The sequence below is a fragment of the Nerophis lumbriciformis genome, linkage group LG36 (assembly GCF_033978685.3).
Source record: "Nerophis lumbriciformis linkage group LG36, RoL_Nlum_v2.1, whole genome shotgun sequence".
Lineage (NCBI taxonomy): Eukaryota > Metazoa > Chordata > Actinopteri > Syngnathiformes > Syngnathidae > Nerophis > Nerophis lumbriciformis.
The window spans coordinates 15425281-15446943 of NC_084583.2; the positions used below are offsets into that span (position 1 = coordinate 15425281).

General features: G+C 35.7%; 1 protein-coding gene and 1 long non-coding RNA gene across 2 annotated transcripts in view; one reads left to right on the plus strand and one right to left on the minus strand.

Moving 5' to 3' along the window:
* LOC133576743 (uncharacterized) overlaps window positions 1–16028 on the plus strand; it is a 39256-nt gene extending 23228 nt beyond the window's left edge. Inside the window, exon 3 of the long non-coding RNA XR_009811674.2 lies at window positions 15873–16028. This is a non-coding gene — a long non-coding RNA (uncharacterized lncRNA). The remainder of the gene's footprint in view (window positions 1–15872) is intronic.
* The window catches only part of slc43a1a (solute carrier family 43 member 1a), a 100371-nt gene that overhangs the window by 70093 nt on the left and 8615 nt on the right, over window positions 1–21663 (minus strand). Inside the window, exons 2-3 of the mRNA XM_061930077.2 lie at window positions 8190–8350; window positions 4165–4357 (exon numbers count right to left, since the gene is read on the minus strand). Coding sequence (XP_061786061.2) covers window positions 4165–4357; window positions 8190–8343 — 347 coding nt within the window. The 5' untranslated portion in view covers window positions 8344–8350. The remainder of the gene's footprint in view (window positions 1–4164; window positions 4358–8189; window positions 8351–21663) is intronic.

Genomic DNA, 21663 nt, shown 5'->3' on the forward strand with positions numbered 1-21663 from the left:
GCGAAAGCCATTTATCAACAACACCCAGAAACGCCGCCGGCTTCTCTGGGCCTGAGATCATCTAAGATGGACTCATGCAAAGTGGAAAAGTGTTCTGTGGTCTGACGAGTCCACATTTCAAATTGTTTTTGGAAATATTCGACATCGTGTCATCCGGACCAAAGGGGAAGTGAACCATCCAGACTGTTATCGACGCAAAGTTGGAGTGTATTAGTGCCAAAGGCATGGGTAACTTACACATCTGTGAAGGCACCATTAATGCTGAAAGGTACATACAGGTTTTGGAACAACATATGCTGCCATCTAAGCGCCGTCTTTTTCATGGACGCCCCTGCTTATTTCAGCAAGACAATGCCAAGCCACATTCAGCACGTGTTACAACAGCGTGGCTTCGTAAAAAAAAAAGAGTGCGGGTACTTTCCTGGCCCGCCTGCAGTCCAGACCTGTCTCCCATCGAAAATGTGTGGCGCATTATGAAACGTAAAATACGACAGCGGAGACCCCCGGACTGTTGAACGACTGAAGCTCTACATAAAACAAGAATGGGAAAGAATTCCACTTTCAAAGGTTCAACAATTAGTTTCCTCAGTTCCCAATCGTTTATTGAGTGTTGTTAAAAGAAAGGGTGATGTAACACAGTGGTGAACATGCCCTTTCCCAACTACTTTGGCACGTGTTGCAGCCATGAAATTCTAAGTTAATTATTATTTGCAAAAAAAAAATAAAGTTTGAGTTTGAACATCAAATATGTTGTCTTTGTAGTGCATTCAACTGAATATGGGTTGAAAAGGATCATTGTATTCCGTTTATATTTACATCTAACACAATTTCCCAACTCATATGGAAACGGGGTTTGTATATATATATATATATATATATATATATATATATATATATATATATATATATATATATATATATATATAACTTAAAGCATGTTAAGTTATAGTACCAATGATTGTCACACACACATTTACATTGTAGATTGTCACTGAAGGCATCAAAACTATGACCCTTTCAGGGTCAAAACCCACCTGAAGCTCATGGAGAGAATGCCCAGAGTGTGCAAAGCGGTAATCCGAGCAAAGGGTAGCTATTTTGAAGAAACTGGAATATAAAACATGTTTTCAGTTATTTCACCTTCCTTTTTGTTAAGTACATAACTCCACATGTGTTCATTCATAGTTTTGATGTGACAATCTACAATGTAAATAGTCATGAAAATAAAGAAAACACTTTAAATAAGAAGAAGGCGTGTCCAAACTTTTGGCCTGTACTGTACGTGTTAGAAAACACGTTCTGATGTCGGACTGTGCTTGCCAGGAAGGAAGTGTATGATATTTACAGTCATTATCAGGTTTATTTACATACGACACAGAAACCACATAAGTAGTCCGCTTTTCAATTGTTTTAGTTTGTATTTGGGACAAGTCTGAAATGGCACACAGCAGACTTCCCACCTGGCAACGCACACGCCGTACGAGCGCCCCACCTTCATTCATTCATCGCCGCACAAAAGACACAAACGTCCAACCTCCCACTTGGGGAATGTGATCTCTCCACTTTCTCCTACAAGCTCCATCATGGCTCAAAGACTCAAATTCTTGCTGGCATTCTCACGACTGCTAGTGACTCACTAAGGAAGCACGCTCCTTAGGCACTAGGGCTGGGGTGCCCTTAGGACGGGGGGGTCAGCAACCCTGGTGGCTCCCTGGACCTTCTTCAAAAATGTATGAAAATGCAAAAGTATTTATAAAATATTTGATATTGTTTCTGTAGGAAGACAAACGTGACACAAACCGTCCTAATTGTTAGAAAGCCCTCAATTTAATATGTTTAAGTTCCACTAATGAGAGTATTTGCTGAGCGCCCTTTTGACCTACTAATTTCGGCTGTCCTTAAATTCACCGTAATTGTGTGGACTGTGACGTAACAGTTTGTTTACATGCACAACTTTCTCCGCCGCCGCCACAGAAAGACGTGTTTAATGCCACTCTTTCTTTGTCTTATTTTGTCCACCAAACGTTTTATGCTGTGCGTGAATGCACAAAGGTGATCTATGTTGATGTCATTGACTGCAAGCTAATCGATGCTAACATGCTATTTAGGCTAGCTGTATGCACATATTGCATCATTATGCCTCGTTTGTAGGTGTATTTGCGTGCATTTAATTTCCTTTACTTATGTCTTCTGTGTATCTAACTTATATCTCATGACACATTATCTGTATGTAATATTGGCTGCATTTCTGATAGTTGTTTGTGTGCCATGTTGTTCCAGACCACAGCAAACATTGTAATAAATCCATCAGAAGAAGACATCCTGCCATTTCCTTTAACTAGGACACACACATCTTTACCATTCGCCTCAATTTTACTAAAGTTTTCTAATGCTGTAAAAATGTGTAGAATAAATATTACATTTACACATAGTCATTTTGATAGTAGGCTAATATAGACACTTACATCATGTGTTGTCTTCATTATAACACTTATATAAGACTTTTAAATTCATTTTGATAGTAGGCTAATATAGACACTTACATCATGTGTTGCCTTCATTGTAACACTTATATAAGACTTTTAAACTAATTTTGATAGTAGGCTAATATAGACACATGTGTTGTCTTCATTATAACACTTATATAAGGCTTTTAAAGTCATTTTGATAGTAGACTAATATAGCTAATATAGACACTTACATCATGTGTTGCCTTCATTGTAACACTTATATAAGACTTTTAAAGTCATTTTGATAGTAGGCTAATATAGACACTTACATCATGTGTTGTCTTCATTGTAACACTTATATAAGGCTTTTAAAGTCATTTTGATAGTAGGCTAATATAGACACTTACATCATGTGTTGTCTTAATTATAACACTTATATAAGACTTTTAAATTCATTTTGATAGTAGGCTAATATAGACACTTACATCATGTGTTGTCTTCATTATAACACTTATATAAGGCTTTTAAAGTCATTTTGATAGTAGGCTAATATAGACACTTACATCACGTGTTGCCTTCATTGTAACACTTATATAAGGCTTTTAAAGTAATTTTGATAGTAGGCTAATATAGACACTTACATCATGTGTTGCCTTCATTATTACACTTATATAATACTTTTAAAGTAATTTTGATAGTAGGCTAATATAGACACTTACATCATGTGTTGTCTTCATTATAACACTTATATAAGACTTTTAAAGTCATTTTGATAGTAGGCTAATATAGACACTTACATCATGTGTTGCCTTCATTATAACACTTATATAAGACTTTTAAAGTAATTTTGATAGTAGGCTAATATAGACACTTACATCATGTGTTGTCTTCATTATTACACTTATATAAGGCTTTTAAAGTAATTTTGATAGTAGGCTAATATAGCTAATATAGACACTTACATCATGTGTTGTCTTCATATTTTGCTGTTTGTTACATTTTTGTTGTGTTTTGCTTGATTGTAAAAGATACACAACTATGGAGGTGCTGGGCTGAGAAGTAAAATATGTTCATATGTTGTTAATATTCCGTGTTTTATTGTTCATAGTTAATATTGTCAATTCCACGTAAAAGAGGAGCGATGTTCATATGTTGTTGATATTCAGTGTTTTATTGTTCATAGTTAATATTGTAAATCCCACGTAAAAGAGGAGCGATGTTCGTATGTTGTTAATATTCAGTGTTTTATTGTTTGTATGGTTAAAATTTGTAAATCCCACTGTCTTTATTTTCATGTACATTTTGGGTGTCCCATTCAGTAAAAGACTGTAAAATTTCATTCAGTTTTTTTTGAGGTGGTCTGTCATAACTTTTTTTAGAACTCTATCGGACCTTGTGACTTTTGGTATTAGTGTTCCTGAAAAAAAGGGACCCCAACATATATATATGTATACATCATTTATACACACATACACATTGGCCCCCTCCAGACATATTTTTTCTCTCAATGTGGCCCCCGAGTCCAAATATTTGCCCAACTCTGGTCTAAATAAACAAAAATAATAGATGCTGACTCAGCATTCCCGTAGTAACAGTATGTGTTCTTATATAAAGAGTAATACAATCTGGTCATATTATTATTATTAGTCATGTCTTTCACCTGCGACTGATGACTAAACACCTACGGTATTTCATTTCTTTCAATCAGCATTACCTGCCCATTAGGCGAATGGGGCGGGGCCCAAACTTGTCCATCAGGATCCCGAGGGGTAAGGTGGTAGCGCTGAGCAGGAACGAGCCGATGGTGAAGCCCAGATTTAACATCTCCTCCTGGTCCACGCAGCTCAGCCACTCCTCCGCGTCGCCATCAGTGGCGTTGCCCAGAGTCACCACCACCGAGTCGTTCTCTGGGGGAGTCACGAGTTAGAAACCTTGGCTAAAATACACAGATTCTATTACTCGTGAAGTGTTAGATCGGCCACTAGTGTGCCGTGAGATACAGTGTGGTGTGCCGTGGGAGATGATCTAATTTCACCTATTTGGGTTAAAAATATTTTTTGCAAAGCAGTAATTATAGTCTGCAAATGATGTGTTGTTGTTGAGTGTCTGTGCTGTCTAGAGCTCGGCAGAGTAACCGTGTAATACTCTTCCATATCAGTAGGTGGCAGCAGGTAGCTAAATGCTTTGTAGATGTCGGAAACAGCGGGAGGCAGGGTGCAGGTAAAAAGGTCTCTGCTTTTTGCAGATGATGTGGTCCTGATGGCTTCATCTGGCCAGGATCTTCAGCTCTCACTGGATCGGTTCGCAGCTGAGTGTGAAGCGACTGGGATGAGAATCAGCACCTCCAAGTCCGAGTCCATGGTTCTCGCCCGGAAAAGGGTGGAGTGCCATCTCCAGGTTGGGGAGGAGATCTTGCCCCAAGTGGAGGAGTTCAAGTACCTTGGAGTCTTGTTCACGAGTGGGGGAAGAGTGGATGGTGAGATCGACAGGCGGATCGGTGTGGCGTCTTCAGTAATGCGGACGCTGTATCGATCCGTTGTGGTGAAGAAGGAGCTGAGCCGGAAGGCAAAGCTCTCAATTTACCGGTCGATCTACGTTCCCATCCTCACCTATGGTCATGAGCTTTGGGTTATGACCGAAAGGACAAGATCACGGGTACAAGCGGCCCAAATGAGTTTCCTCCGCCGGGTGGCGGGTCTCTCCCTTAGAGATAGGGTGAGAAGCTCTGTCATCCGGGGGGAGCTCAAAGTAAAGCCGCTGCTCCTCCACATCGAGAGGAGCCAGATGAGGTGGTTCGGGCATCTGGTCAGGATGCCACCCGAACGCCTCCCTAGGGAGGTGTTTAGGGCACGTCCGACCGGTAGGAGGCCACGGGGAAGACCCAGGACACGTTGGGAAGACTATGTCTCCCGGCTGGCCTGGGAACGCCTCGGGGTCCCACAGGAAGAGCTGGACGAAGTGGCTGGGGAGAGGGAAGTCTGGGCTTCCCTGCTTTGGCTGCTGCCCCCGCGACCCGACCTCGGATAAGCGGAAGAAGATGGATGGATGGATGGATATTCTTGATTGCTAAAACAAAGTAGATACGGGGAATATCGCTCAAAGGAAGACATGAAACTGCTACAGGAAAATACCAAAAAAGAGAGGAAAAAACACCAAAATAGGAGCGCAAGACAAGAACTAAAACACTACACACAGGAAAACAGCAAAAAAGTCAAAATAAGTCAGGGTGGGATGTGACAGGTGGTGACAGTACACCTACTTTGAGACAAGACCTATAGTGATGCATGCTTGGTTATGCTCTAAAGTCATATCCAACGACTTTTTACTGTTAACCGAGTTTTGTTTTTTAATGATTTCTGCTGGTGGTGTGCCTCCGCATTTTTTTCAACGGAAAACATGTGCCTTGGCTCAAAAATGGTTGAAAAACACTGGTATTAACTGTGAATGTTTCACTTTATTTATATAATGTGATCAATAATATCAAAGTCAGAATAGTTTTACTGCCATTGTTTGAGAACGGGTTCACGAACTAGGAATTTTTCTTGGTACAATCGTGCAACATAAAACACAGAATAGGTACCGTATTTTCCGCACTATAAGGCGCACCTAAAAACCTCCAATTTTCTCAAAAGCTGACAGTGCGCCTTATAATCCGGTGCGCCTTATATATGGACCAATATTGAGCAACAACAGGTCTCGCAACTACGGGATGCATAACGTAACCCCAGCCTCTACTGTAGCGTCTATTCTATGCGCCTTATAATGCGGTGCGCCTTATATATGAAAAAAAAGTTTTAAAATAGGCCATTCATTGAAGGTGCGCCTTATAATCCGGTGCGCCTTATAGTGCGGAACATACGCTAATATAAATGAGCTGTAACTGACACAGTATTTAAACGACTTCCTTATTATCTTTTATTACACTAAATTGTTTGAGCAAAACAAAGTCAATAGTAGGCGTGTGAACTTTTGGGCACCGAACAATTCGTTCTGATTCTGATTCTCGGTGCGACGATTCGATTCAGATTCCAGATTCAACGCGGTTCTCGATTCAAACAGATTCTCACAAGGTGTTATTTGCTATGAGACGTTTTCAAAACCGGTTACAGGTTGGAAAAGCTCCTTCTGGTTGCATTGAGATGGCCGAAAAACTTATTTTTTTAAAATGTATTATTATAATTAAAAAATATATACAGTGTTCCCTCCCTTTTTTTTTTTACAGCATATGAATGAATGTGCATTGTGTTCTGCGTCCTGATTGGCTAAGGGACTGTAGATCAGGGGTGTCAAACTCAAATACCGAGTGGGCCAAAATTTTAAACTTGAGGTTGAACAAATTAACCTTTTAATTAAATACAATTTAAATAAAAATTGAATGCCTCTTTTCTATTTGCAGCCTTCTGAGGTAAATATCAACGTTAACTTTTTCCACAGCCTAATAAATTTGAAAATAAAATAACAATGAATAAACCAACCATTCAGGACTTTAAACTGCTCAGTTTGCAACACACTGATCTAATCTGATGTGCCCAAGCCAAATACCTGCCATCTTTTCTTGGAGGCTAGTTCATTAATGTCGGGGCTCAGGCTTTAAGCTGAGGCAACCTTCATTATCGAACAAAGGTGTTCATCAGTCATTATATCTCGTAGTCCACCCGGACCAGAGTCTTTGGGTCGTGCCTTAAAGGCACTGCCTTGGGACGGTATAGCTCGGTTGGTAGAGCGGCCGTGCTAGCAACTTGAGGGTTGCAGGTTCGATCCCCGCTTCCGCCATCCTAGTCACTGCCGTTGTGTCCTTGGGCAAGACACTTTACCCACCTGCTCCCAGTGCCACCCACACTGGTTTAAATGTAACTTAGATATTGGGTTTCACAATGTAAAGCGCTTTGAGTCACTCGAAAAAAAGCGCTATATAAATATAATTCACTTCACTTCACACTTTAACGTCCTCTACGAGCTGTCGTCACGTCCGCTTTTCATCCATTCTAACAACGTGTTGGCCCAGTCACAAGATATGTGCGGCTTCTGTACGCACACACACGTCAATGCAACGCATACTTGATCAACAGCCATACAGGTCACACTGAGGGTGGCCGTATAAACAACTTTAACACTGTTACAAATATGCGCCACACTGTGAATCCACGCCAAACAAGAATGACAAACACATTTCGGGAGAACATCCGCACCGTAACACAACATAAACACAACAGAACAAATACCCAGAACCCCTTGCAGCACACTTTTTTCTCTATTTCCGCAGCCACACACCTTTGAGTCAAATAACTTGGTATATGAAACCTTCTGACTGTTATCGTAGTATCGTTAGCACACATTTTAAGTGTTAGCATTTTTATGTAAACATGCTACTGTTTTAGGGTAGCTCCGTGGCTCATTTTGTACAGTTACACCTAAAACTCACGGATTCAGACACTCGGCACCATTTAATAAGTATGGCGGCTTCCAACGACCCCCGGCCAGAGGTCTTTTTTTGGGGGAAGGGGGGGGGGGGAATAGTTGGGATATAAACAAAAAAAATTGTGTTTTCATCAGTTGCCACATGGTTGTAGTAATAATAATAATAATATGTTTCACTTATAAGGCGCCTTTCTGGGAACTGAAGAATACAAGTTATATCTCACGTATTTGCTAATTCCACGCTTAACAACTCACTCCTGTCACGTTCAAATGCGATGGTGCGTTCGTGTCCGTGATGAGGTGTGCGGCGTGTGAGCTCACCTGAGCAAAGGTGCGAGTAGAAGCCCTCCCGCTTCAGCATGATGAGCAGCGAGCCCCAGCCCAAGAGCACGGCGGAACACAGCAGGTTCTCGATCACGGCCGTCACCGCCATCCACCAACGCCTCCTGTAGGCCTGGCGCAGAGATGGCGCCATCGCTGCTCTGCAATAAAAAGGGGAAAGACGTTAGCGGTGCATCTTTAAATACCTCAACTTAGTCACACGTGGCTAAAACACTGACAATTAAGCAAATCCACCAAGAAAAATATCAAAGCTATTGTAAATGTTTAGGAATGAAATCATTTCATTCGAAAAAGATATATATGCAAGGTTTTTAAATATAATATATTCTCATTAGAAGTCAAATATTATTTACACTAATAATATTATAAGGTGCCTCAATTTTTTCCTTGTTTGTCACAGTTATGACAAATAATTACACTTCATTTGTAGACGATCCCTCGCTTTTTTATTCATTTACCTTTTTTTTTTTACTTGAAAAATTCCAGGACTCCTATGTATGTTTGAATATCCATCCATCCATCCATTTTTTACCGCTTGTCCCTTTTGGGGTCGCTGGAGCCCATCTCAGCTGCATTCGGGCGAAAGGCGGGGTACACCCTGGACAAGTCGCCACCTCATCGCAGGGCTAACACAGATAGACAACATTCACACACTAGGGCCAATTTAGTGTTGCCAATCAACCTGTGCTACAGTGTATTACCAAAAAAAAAAAAAAGATAGTAAAAATTAGAACTAGCACGCATATATCTAAAAAAAAAAAGGCTTTATTAAAAAGAAGGGTTTTTAAGCATTTTTAAAAGCATTCACAGTCTGTGGTGCCCTCAGGTGGTCAGGGAGAGCATTCCACAGACTGGGAGCGGCGGAGCAGAAAGCCCGGTCTCCCATAGTCTGGAGCTTTGTCCTCGGATGTTGGAGGACGTTAGCCTGTCTCGTGTGGAGGATTTGGGGGTGAGCAGTTGTTTGGGTAGAGGGGGGGCATTTCCATGGAGGCACTGGTGAGTTAGAAGGGAGACTTTGTATTCAATCCTGAGTGGAACAGGAAGCCAGTGAAGAGATTTGAGAACTGGTGTGATGTGGTCGTATTTCCTGATGTTTGAATATATTTTAATATAACTTGTTGTAAATAGTTTTTATATAAAATAATTACAATTAAGTAAAACATTTTCTCATGTTTTTTAATACAATTCCATTTTAATACAGTAAGACGCATTAAAGGAGTCATATTATTATGATTTTTTTCTAAAAGTAAAAGACTACACATGTCTCTATGTGTGACTGCCATCATATTGCAGTCTACACGTATCTCTTATGTGTGACTGCCATCACATTGCAGTCTATACGTGTCTCTTATGTGTGACTGCCATCATATTGCAGTCTACACGTGTCTCTTATGTGTGACCGCCATCATATTGCAGTCTACATGTATCTCTTATGTGTGACTGCCATCATATTGTAGTCTACACGTGTCTCTTATGTGTGACTGCCATCATATTGCAGTCTACACGTGTCTCTTATGTGTGGCTGCCATCTACGGGTCACACCTATCATTACACCATGTACCAAATGAAATAGCTTCAAGGTCGGTAAGCACAACCAAAATTATTCCGTACATTAGGCGCACCAGGTTATAAGGCGCACAACATCAAGTACCTACTGTACTGTTTACTTATTGAAATACCTTTTTAGAGCTAAAATCTACCCAAATGGCCACTTTGCTGCTGCCAAAAGTGTATATCAAGTAATATTCTGATACTGACACTTCTCATCTCTGCATATTTTACTAGAATACCCTTATGGGCATTACATATATATAAATCAAGAACATACTGTACTGTTTACTTGTCGAAATACCCTTTTTAGAGCTAAAAACTACCAAAACGACCACTTTGCTGCTGCCAAAAATGTATTTCAAGTAACATTTTGATATTGACACATCTCATCTCTGTATATTTTACTAGAATACCCTTATGAGCATTACATATATCAACATCAAGTACCAACTGTAATGTTTACTTATTGAAATACCCTTTTTAGAGCTAAAATCTACCCAAATGATCACTTTGTTGCTGCCAAAAATGTATTTCAAGTAATATTTTGATACTGACACATCTCATCTCTGCATATTTTACTAAAATACCCTTGTGGGCATTACATATATATAAATCAAGAACATACTGTACTGTTTACTTGTCGAAATACCCTTTACAAAGCTAAAAACTACCAAAACGACCACTTTGCTGCTGCCAAAAAATTATTTCAAGTAACATTTTGATATTGACACATCTCATCTCTGCATATTTTACTAGAATATCTTTATGAGCATTACATATATCAACATCAAGTACCTACTGTACTGTTTACTTGTTTAAATACCCTTTTTAGAGCTAAAAACTACCAAAACTACCACTTTGCTGCTGCCAAAAATCGATTTCAAGTAATATTTTGATACGGACACATCTCATCTCTGCATATTTTACTAGAATATCCTTATGGGCATTACATATATCAAAATCAAGTACATACTGTACTGTTTATTTATTGAAATACCCTTTTTAGAGCAAATATCTACCCAAATGGCCACTTTGCTGCTGCCAAAAATGTATTTCAAGTAACATTTTGATACTGACACATCTCATCTCTGCATATTTTACTAGAATACCTTTATGGGCATTACATATATCAACATCGAGTACCAACTGTACTGTTTACTTGTTGAAATACCCTTTTTAGAGCTAATATCTACCCAAATGGGCCTTTGCTGCTGCCAAAAATGTATTTCAAGTAATATTTTGATACTGACACATCTCATCTCTGCATATTTTACTATAGAATACCCTTATGGGCATTACATATGTATAAATCAAGTACATACTGTACTGTTTACTTGTTGTAATACCCTTTACAAAGCTAAAAATTACCAAAACAACCACTTTGCTGCTGCCAAAAAATTATTTCAAGTAACATTTTGATATTGACACATCTCATCTCTGCATATTTTTCTAGAATACCTTTATGGGCATTACATATATCAACATCAAGTACCAACTGTACTGTTTACTTATTGAAATACCCTTTTTAGAGCTAATATCTACCCAAATGGCCCTTTGCTGCTGCCAAAAATGTATTTCAAGTAATATTTTGATACTGACACATCTCATCTCTGCAAATTCTACTATAGAATACCCTTATGGGCATTACATATATCAACATCACATACCTACTGTACTGTTTACTTGTTGAAATACCCTTTACAAAGCTAAAAACTACCAAAACGACCACTTTGCTGCTGCCAAAAAATTATTTCAAGTAACATTTTGATATTGACACATCTCATCTTTGCATATTTTACTAGAATATCTTTATGAGCATTACATATATCAACATCAAGTACCTACTGTACTGTTTACTTGTTTAAATACCCTTTTTAGAGCTAAAAACTACCAAAACGACCACTTTGCTGCTGCCAAAAATGTATTTCAAGTAATATTTTGATACTGACACATCTCATCTCTGCATATTTTACTAGAATACCCTTATGGGCATTACATATATATAAATCAAGAACATACTGTACTGTTTACTTGTCGAAATACCCTTTACAAAGCTAAACATTACCAAAACAACCACTTTGCTGCTGCCAAAAAATGATTTCAAGTAACATTTTGATATTGACAAGTCTTATCTCTGCATATTTTACTAGAATAACCTTATTAGCATTACATATATCAAAATTAAGTACCTACTGTACTGTTTACTTGTTGAAATACCTTTTTTTAGAACAAATATCTACCCAAATGGCCACTTTGCTGCTGCCAAAAATTGATTCCAGATAATGTTGACAATAATAACAAAGCATTTCTCTAAAAAACAATATTATGCATTCTGAAAATGTAAACGGTAGCAAGAATATACCTACAAATTTCAGAACATTTCTCTTGCAAACACTTTGTTTAAAAGGTTTTTGCTGTACCAAAATTCTAAATAACTAAAGAAAAATGACTGATAAACACTGGAAAACTGTCACTGAATGTCTTAGTGTGATGTCATTCTGTGACAGACAAATGGTACTCCGTAGAAAACAACAACCGTACATTTCATGGTAAAAAACAACAACAAAAAAAACAACAAAAAATAAAAAACTGGCAGCTCAGCTGCCAGAATATTTAAAAAAAAACAGTGTTACTGTTTTTCTATTGAATGTAATATGTTGTGAAATTAAATAAAAAGCTGTACTTTTAATAGTAAAATTCTGGTGACTCAGTTGCCATTTTTTTACTGTAAAATCTACTGATTATTTATTTTTGTACTGTTTTTTCCAATTAACAACCGTCCGTACATTTCATGGTAAAAAAAACAAACAAAAAAAAAACTGTCAGCTTAGTTGCCAGAATATTTAAAAAAAAAATGTGTTACTGTTTTTCTATTGACCGTAATTTGTTCTAAAATTAAATAAAAAGCTGTACATTTTATAGTAAAATTCTGGTGACACAGTTGCCAATTTTTTACTGTAAAATCTACTGATTTTTTTTTGTACTATTTTTTCCAATTACAGTAATATGTTGTAAAAACAACAACCATACATTTCATGGTAAAAACAAAACAAAAAAACTGGCATCTCAGTTGCCAGAATATAGAAAAAACAATGTTACTGTTTTTCTATTGACTGTAATATGTTGTAAAATTAAATAAAAAGCTGTACTTTTAATAGTAAAATTCTGGTGACTCAGTTGCCATTTTTTTACTGTAAAATCTAGTGATTATTTATTTTATTTATTTTTTTACTATTTTTTCCAATTAGAGTAATACGTTGTCAAAACAACAACCGTACATTTCATGGTAAAAAAAAACAACAACAAAAACTGGCAACTCGATTGCCAGAATATTTTTTAAAAAACAGTGTTACTGTTTTTCTATTAACCGTAATATGTTGAAAATTAAATAAAAAGCTGTACTTTTAATAGTAAAATTCTGGTGACTCAGTTGCCAGTTTTTTACTGTAAAATCTACTGATTTTTTATTTTTGTACGGTTTTTTCCAATTAACAAACGTAAATTTCATGGTAAAAAAAAAACAAACAAAAGAAAACTGGCAGGTCAGTTGCCAGAATATTTAAAAAAAAACAGTGTTACTGTTTTTCTATTGACCGTAATTTGTTCTAAAATTAAATAAAAGGCTGTACTTTTAATAGTAAAATTCTGGCGACTCAGTTGCCATTTTTTTTACTGTAAAATCTACTGATTTTTTTTTTTTTTTACTGTTTTTTCCAAATAACAAACGTACATTTCATGGTTTAAAAAAAAACAAACAAAAAAAAACCTGGCAGGTCAGTTGCCAGAATATTAAAAAAAAACAGTGTTACTGTTTTTCTATTGACCGTAATTTGTTCTAAATTTAAATAAAAAGCTGTACATTTTATAGTAAAATTCTGGTGACTCAGTTTCCAATTTTTAACTGTAAAATCTACTGATTTTTTTTTTGTACTATTTTTTCCAATTACAGTAATATGTTGTGAAAACAACAACCGAACATTTCATGGTAAAAAAAAAAAAAAAAAAAAAAAAACTGGCAGCTCAGTTGTCAGAATATTAAAAAAAAAAAAACAGTGTTACTGTTTTTCTATTGATCGTAATATGTTGTAAAATTAAATAAAAAGCTGTACATTTATACTAAAATTCTGGTGACTCAGTTACCAGTTTTTTACTGTAAAATCTACTGATTTTTTTTTGTTTTTGTACTATTTTTTCCAATTACAGTAATATGTTGTGAAAACAACAACCGTACATTTCATGGTAAAAAAAAAAACAAAAACAAAAAAACTGGCAGCTCAGTTGTCAGAATATTAAAAAAAAAAAAACAGTGTTACTGTTTTTTTTTGATGGTAATATGTTGTAAAATTAAATAAAAAGCTGTACTTTTAATAGTAAAATTCTGGTGACTCAGTTGCCATTTTTTTACTGTAAAATCTGATTTTTTTTTGTTTTTGTACTATTTTTTTCCAATTACAGTAATATGTTGTGAAAACAACAACCGTACATTTCATGGTAAAAAAAAACAAAAACAAAAAACTGGCAGCTCAGTTGCCAGAATATTTTTAAAAAACAAAACAGTGTTACTGTTTTTCTATTGATGGTAATATGTTGTAAAATTAAATAAAAACCTGTACTTTTAATAGTAAAATTCTGGTGACTCATTGCCAGTTTTTTACTGTAAAATCTACTGATTTTTTTTTTTGTACTATCTTTTCCAATTACAGTAATATGTTGTGAAAACAACAACCGTACATTTCATGGTAAAAAAAAAACTAAACAAAAAACAAACAAACTGGCAGCTCAGTTGCCAGAATATTTAAAAAAAAATAGTGTTACTATTTTTCTATTGACCGTAATATGTTGTAAAATTAAATAAAAAGCTGTACATTTTATAGTAAAATTCTGGTGACTCAGTTGCCATTTTTTTTTACTGTAAAATCTACTGATTTTTTAGTTTTTTGTACTATTTTTTCCAATTACAGTAATATGTTGTGAAAACAACAATCGTACATTTCATGGTTAAAAAAACAAAACAAAAAAAAACTGGCAGCTCAGTTGCCAGAATATTAAAAACAAAACAGTGTTACTGTTTTTCTATTGACCGTAATATGTTGTAAAATTAAATAAAAAGCTGTACTTTTAATAGTAAAATTCTGGTGACTCATTGCCAGTTTTTTACTGTAAAATCTACTGATTTTTTTTTATTTTTTATTTTTTACTATTTTTTCCAATTAGAGTAATATGTTGTTAAAACAACAACCAAACATTTCATGGTAAAAAAAAACAAAAAACTGTCAGCTCAGTTGCCAGAATATTAAAAAAAAATAAAAAAAATAGTGTTACTGTTTTTCTATTGACCGTAATATGTTGTTAAATTAAATAAAAAGCTGTACTATTAATACTAAAATTATGGTGACTCAGTTGCCAATTTTTTACAGTAAAATCTACTGATTTTTTTTGTACTATTTTTTCCAATTACAGCAATATGTTGTGAAAACAACAACCGTACATTTCATGGTAAAAAAAAAAAAAAAAAAAGACTGGCAGCTCAGTTACCAGAATATTTAAAAAAACGTACAAAAATTCTAGTGACTCAATTGCCAGTTTTTTACTGTAAAATCTACTGATTTTTTGGACTGTTTTTTTCCAATTAACAACCGTACATTTCATGGTAAAAAAATAAAAATAAAAAAATAAAAACTGGCAGCTCAGTTGCCAGAATATTAAAAAAACAGTGTTACTGTTTTTCTATTGACCGTAATATGTTGTAAAATTAAATAAAAAGCTGTACATTTTATCGTAAAATTCTGGTGACTCAGTTGCCATTTTCTTTACTGTAAAATCTACAGATTTTTTTGTTTTTACAGTGTATATATAATAATCAAATACATAGCAAATTGGGATATTATTCACTGTTCCAATCGGCCCTCTTAGGGCAGCAATAACTGTGATGTGGCCCTCAGTGAAAACAACTTTGACACCCCTGCTATCAGTGTATTGTGCATCTTTTGAAAAAAAAATCTATTATTCTTCCTATTAAAAATGCACACAGAACTTTTTTATTCTAAGGAGGCCACATGTTGGTGACTGATGCTTTTCTGTGTGACTTCCTCTGTTTTGTGTCTTCTTCAGGGCCACTTTATCACGCTTGAAGGGCCACGTTTGCAAGTGAAAGCTGCAAGGTGAGGAGGCGGAGGTCCATCCGACATCACCGAGAGGTGACGCACATCAACATACACACGCCCTTTGACAAAATGACGTAACGGGGGTAAATAATATGGGAGAACATACACACAGACACACACACACACACACACACACACACACGCACACACACACGCCACAGGTCGCTGCAACCTAAATCATTCATGACCCTAACCAGTCACGAGCACCCTGACACACACACACACACACACGCACACACGCACACGCGCACACGACACGACACACTGGAAAACATTTGAAGAGGAAGCATAGTTCCAAATATAACCATTTGGCATTCAAGCAGCAAGAAGAGGGTGGGAACACAGGGAGGGAACTCTTTGGCCTCCACTTCTTTTAATGACAACTTCTTCAAGTATGCATGCAAATGTCAGCTAATCACAATCACAATCTAATGGCACAACTGGTGTGTGTCCGTGTGTGTGTGTTCTTGTATTTCTACCCTTCTTGAGACATGAAGAAGGAAAAGTATCTTCCATATGAGGAGGTGTGAACAAGTGATGACATAAATCAATAACATTGCATTTGTGGTGACATCTATCAAAATGAGGGTGGTCCCAAAAATTAGGGATTTTTCAAATTGACTTTGTGTCGGTTTTAAAAGTGATCCCCCTCTGGTCAACATATGAAATAACAAGTGTGTGTAAGAAATTGAAATGCGCCCCCTTTGGCCAAAATTTTAAAAATCAGTAAATATGTATATAGAGACATACTGTAATAACGTGAAGTAAATGGAGACATACTGTAATCACTTGAAGTAAAAAATGAAGATTAAAAACCAATTACAAACAAAGAAATTCTCGAAAATAAAAACTAAAAGCAGTCTTTTTCTCACAATGTGTCGACTTTTTTCTTATAAGATTGGGAACAATTTGTCACGTTCTTTCTGTTTCTGTAATGTTGCAATATTTTCTCTTAAAATGATTACCTTTTTATGTAAAATTATAACTTTTTAATGCAAAAACGGTGACATTTGTCATACAAAGTTCTGACTTTTATCACACAACGTGGCCAATTTTTTCTTGTAAAATAGTGAAATTTTTTTGAGTAAAATTATGACTTTTGTCATCATTTTGCCGAGTAAAATTCCGAGTATTATTATAACATTGCCAAAATTGTTACTTTTCTTATAAAATTGTGACTTTTGTCGAGTAAAATTACGACTATTTTCATATAATTGCCAATATTTTAAGCTTCTCTTGTAAAATTGCGACTGTTTTTGAGTAAAATTCAAACTTTTATTATAATATTGCGCAAATGTTCAGTTATAACAGTGCCAAAATTCTAAGGTTTTCTTGTGAAATTGTGACCTTTTTCTAGTGAAATTCCAACTCATTTTTCACAACAAGCTTTTTTTATATTTGCATAGTATGTATATATTATTAATGTTGTAAATACACTTCTTTATATATCTAGAAAGGCTGGTCCTAAAGAGGGAGGCATTTTTCTTGTGTGTGTGTGTGTGTGTGTGTGTGTGTGTTCTTGTATGTCTACCCTTCTTGAGACACGAAGAAGGAAAAGTATCTTCCACATGAGGAGGTGTGAACAAGTGATGACATAAATCATGGTCCCAATAACATTGCATCTAATAGACAATGTCTCATTTGTGGTGACATCTATCAACATGAGGGTGGTCCCAAAAATTAGGGATTTTTCAAATTGACTTTGTGTTGGTTTTAAAAGTGCTCCCCCTCCGGTCAACATATGAAATGACAAGTGTGTGTAAGAAATTGAAATGCGCCCCCTTCAGCCAAAATTTAAAAAATAAGTAAATATGTATATAGAGACATACTGTAATAACCTAAAGTAAAAAATGAAGATTAAAAACCAATTACAAACAAAAAAGTTCTCGAAAATAAATGAACTAAAAGCAGTCTTTTTCTCACAATGTGTCGACTTTTTTCTGTTTCTGTAAGATTGCAATATTTTCCCTTAAAATTACTACCTTTTTATGTAAAATTATAACTTTTTGATGCAAAATGATGACATTTGTCATATAAAGTTCTGACTTTTATCATGCAATATTGCCAATTTTTTTGTTGTTGTTGTAAAACAGTGACATTTTAGGAGTAAAATTATGACTTTTGTCGTAATTTTGCCAAGTAAAATTCCGATTATTATAACGTTGCCAAAATTGTTAGTTTTCTTATAAAAGTGTGACTTTTGTCGAGTAAAATTACAACTATTTTCATGTAATTGCCAACATTTTAAGCTTTTCTTCTGCGACTGTTTTTGAGTAAAATTCCAACTTTTATCATAATATTGCACAAATGTTCAGTTTTTCTTGTCAAATTTTGACTTGTGTTGAATGAAATTACGACTTTTATTATAATATTAGAGGTAGGCATTTTACCGAGGTCTCGAGAAGGCAACAAATACAAGAATGTGTGTGTGTGTGTGTGTGTGTGTGTGTGTGTGTGTGTGTGTGTGTGTGTGTGTGTGTGTGTGTTCTTTTGTATCCCTACCCTTCTTGAGACATGAAGAAGGAAAAGTATCTTCCATATGAGGAGGTGTGAACAAGTGATGACATAAATCAATAACATTGCATCTAATAGACAATGTCTCATTTGCACCCCTGCTGGTCAAAATGAGGATGGTCCCAAAAAAATTGACTGTCAACATATGAAATAACAAGCGTGTGTAAGGAATTGAAATGCGCCCCTTTTGGCCAAATTGTATTTAAAAAATAAAAATAAATATGCATATAGAGACATACTGTAATAACTTGAAGTAAATAATAAAGATTAAAAACCAATTACAAACCAAAAATTTAAAAAATAAATAAATGAACTTAAAGCCGTCTTTTTCTCACAATGTGTCGACTTTTTTCTTATAAAATTGGGAACAATTTCTCATGTTCTTTCTGTTTCTGCAATATTGCAATATTTTCTCGGAAAATTATAATTTGATCTAAAATGATTACTTTTGAATGCAAAATGCAAATTCTGACTTTTATCACAATATTGCCATTTTTTTGTTGTTGTTCTTGTAAAATAGTGACATTTTTTGAGTAAATGTATGACTTCTATCATAATTTTGCCGAGTAAAATTCCGATTATTATTATATTATTGCCAAAATTTTAAAGTCTTCTTATAAAATTGTGACATTTGTCGAGTAAAATGACGACTCTTTTCATAATATCGCCAATATTTTAAGCTTTTCTTGTAAAATTGCGACTGTTATTGGGTAAAATTCCAACTTTTATCATAATATTGCAGAAATGTTCCGTTTTTCTTGTCAAATTTTGACTTGCGTTGAGCAAAATTACGACTTTTACTGTAATAGTGCCAACATTTTACATTTTTCTTGTGAAATTGTGACCTTTTTCTTGTGAAATTCCAACTCATTTTTCACAACAAGCTTTTTTTATATTTGCATGGTATGTATATATTATTCATGTTGTAAATACACTTCTTTATATATCTAGAAAGGCTGGTCCTAAAGAGGGAGGCATTTTTCTCAGGTCTCAAGAAGATAACACATACAAGAGTGTGTGTGTGTGTGTGTGTGTGTGTGCGCGTGTGCGGCCCATGTCCTCATACTGTATGTAAGCATGAAAGAAGTGTGTAATGAGATTATATACAGTCCAGCAGGCAGCCATTGTGCTATAAAGAGAATTTCAAGAAAAGGGTGTTTCTTCTGCAACTGACACTACACACACACACACGCACACACACACACACACACACACACACACACACACACACACACACACACACACACACACACACACACACACACACACACACACACACACACACACACACACACACACACACACACACACACACACACACACACACACATTCTTGTATTTATTGCCTTGTCGAGACCTCCGTAAAATGCCTACCTCTAATATTATAATAAAAGTCGTAATTTCACTCAATGCAAGTCAAAATTTTACTAGAAAAACTGAACATTTGTGCAATATTATGATAAAAGTTGGAATTTTACCCAAATAACAGTCGCAATTTAACAAGAAAAGCTTAAAATGTTGGCAATTTAATGAAAAGAGTCGTCATTTTACTCGACAAAAGTCACAATTTTATAAGAAAACTTTAAAATTTTGGCAATATTATAATAATAATCAGAATTTTACTTGGCAAAATGATGACAAAAGTCATAATTTTACTCAAAAAAATGTCACTATTTGACAAGTACAACAAAACAATTGGCAATATTGTGATAAAAGTCTGAATTTTGTATGACAAATGTCACCATTTTGCATTAAAAAGTAATAATTTTAGAAAATATTGCAATTTTACAGAAACAGAAAGAACATGAGAAATTGTTCCCAATTTTATAAGAAAAAAGTCGACACATTGTGAGAAAAAGACTGCTTTTAGTTCATTTATTTATTATTTCAATTTTTTTTTGTTTATAATTGGTTTTTAATCTTCATTATTTACTTTGTTATTACAGCATGTCGCTATATACATATATATATTTTTTTTAAATACATTTTGGCCAAAGGGGGCGCATTTCAATTTCTTACACACACTTGTTATTTCAATTTCTTACACACACTTGTTATTTCATATGTTGACAGTCAATTTTTTTTGGGACCATCCTCATTTTGACCAGCAGGGGTGCAAATGAGACATTGTCTATTAGATGCAATGTTATTGGGACCATGATTTATGTCATCACTTGTTCACACCTCCTCATATGGAAGATACTTTTCCTTCTTCACGTCCCAAGAAGGGTAGAAATACGAGAACACACACACACACACACACACACACACATTCCCCTGTGAATCTCCAGACATGAAGCCCCCCCCCCCCCCCCACAAGTTGTCTCACACAAATCCCAAGGTGATGGCAAAAGTCATCCATTGATTAAGAAATACTTGATCGGATGTGTAGATGCTGTGTCAATCCAGATAATTATGATGCAGCTGGTCGCTACAACTGTAAGTGCAAGTTAAAACTCTATTATGCAAAAAGCCAAAGCCATTTATCAACAACACCCGAGCTCATCTAAGATGGACTGATGCAAAGTGGAAAAGTGTTCTGTGGTCTGACGAGTCCACATTTCAAATTGTTTTTGTGTGGACATTGTGTCCTCGGAACAAAGAGGAAAAAAAATATCCGGATTGTTCCAGGAGCAAAGTGTAAAAGCCAGCATTGATCAACAACACCCAGAAACGCTGGGCCTGAGCTCGTCTAAGATGGACTGATGCAAAGTGGAAAAGTGTTCTGTGGTCTGATTGTTTTTGGAAACTGTGGACAAAGAGGAAAAGAACCATCCAGATTGTTCGAGGCGCAAAGTGTAAAAGCCAGCATGTGTGATGGCATGGGGGTGTATTAGTGCCCAAGACATGGGTAACTTACACATCTGTGAAGGCACCATTAATGCTGAAAGGCACATACAGGTTTTGGAACAACATATGCTGCCATCCAAGCAACGTTACCATGGACGCCCCTGCTTATTTTGTGGCTTGCCTGTAGTCCAGACCTGTCTCCCATTGAAAATGTTGAAGGCTAAAATATGAGAAGGGAGACTGTTGAACAACTTAAGCTGTACATCAAACAAGAACGGGAAATAGTTCCACTTCAAAAATGTGTCTCCTCAGTTCCCAAACCTTTACTGAGTGTTGTTAAAAGGAAAGGCCATGTAACACACTGGTAAAAATGCGCTTTTTGCAATGCGTTGCTGCCATTAAATTCTAAGTTAATGGTTATTTGCAAGGTGATA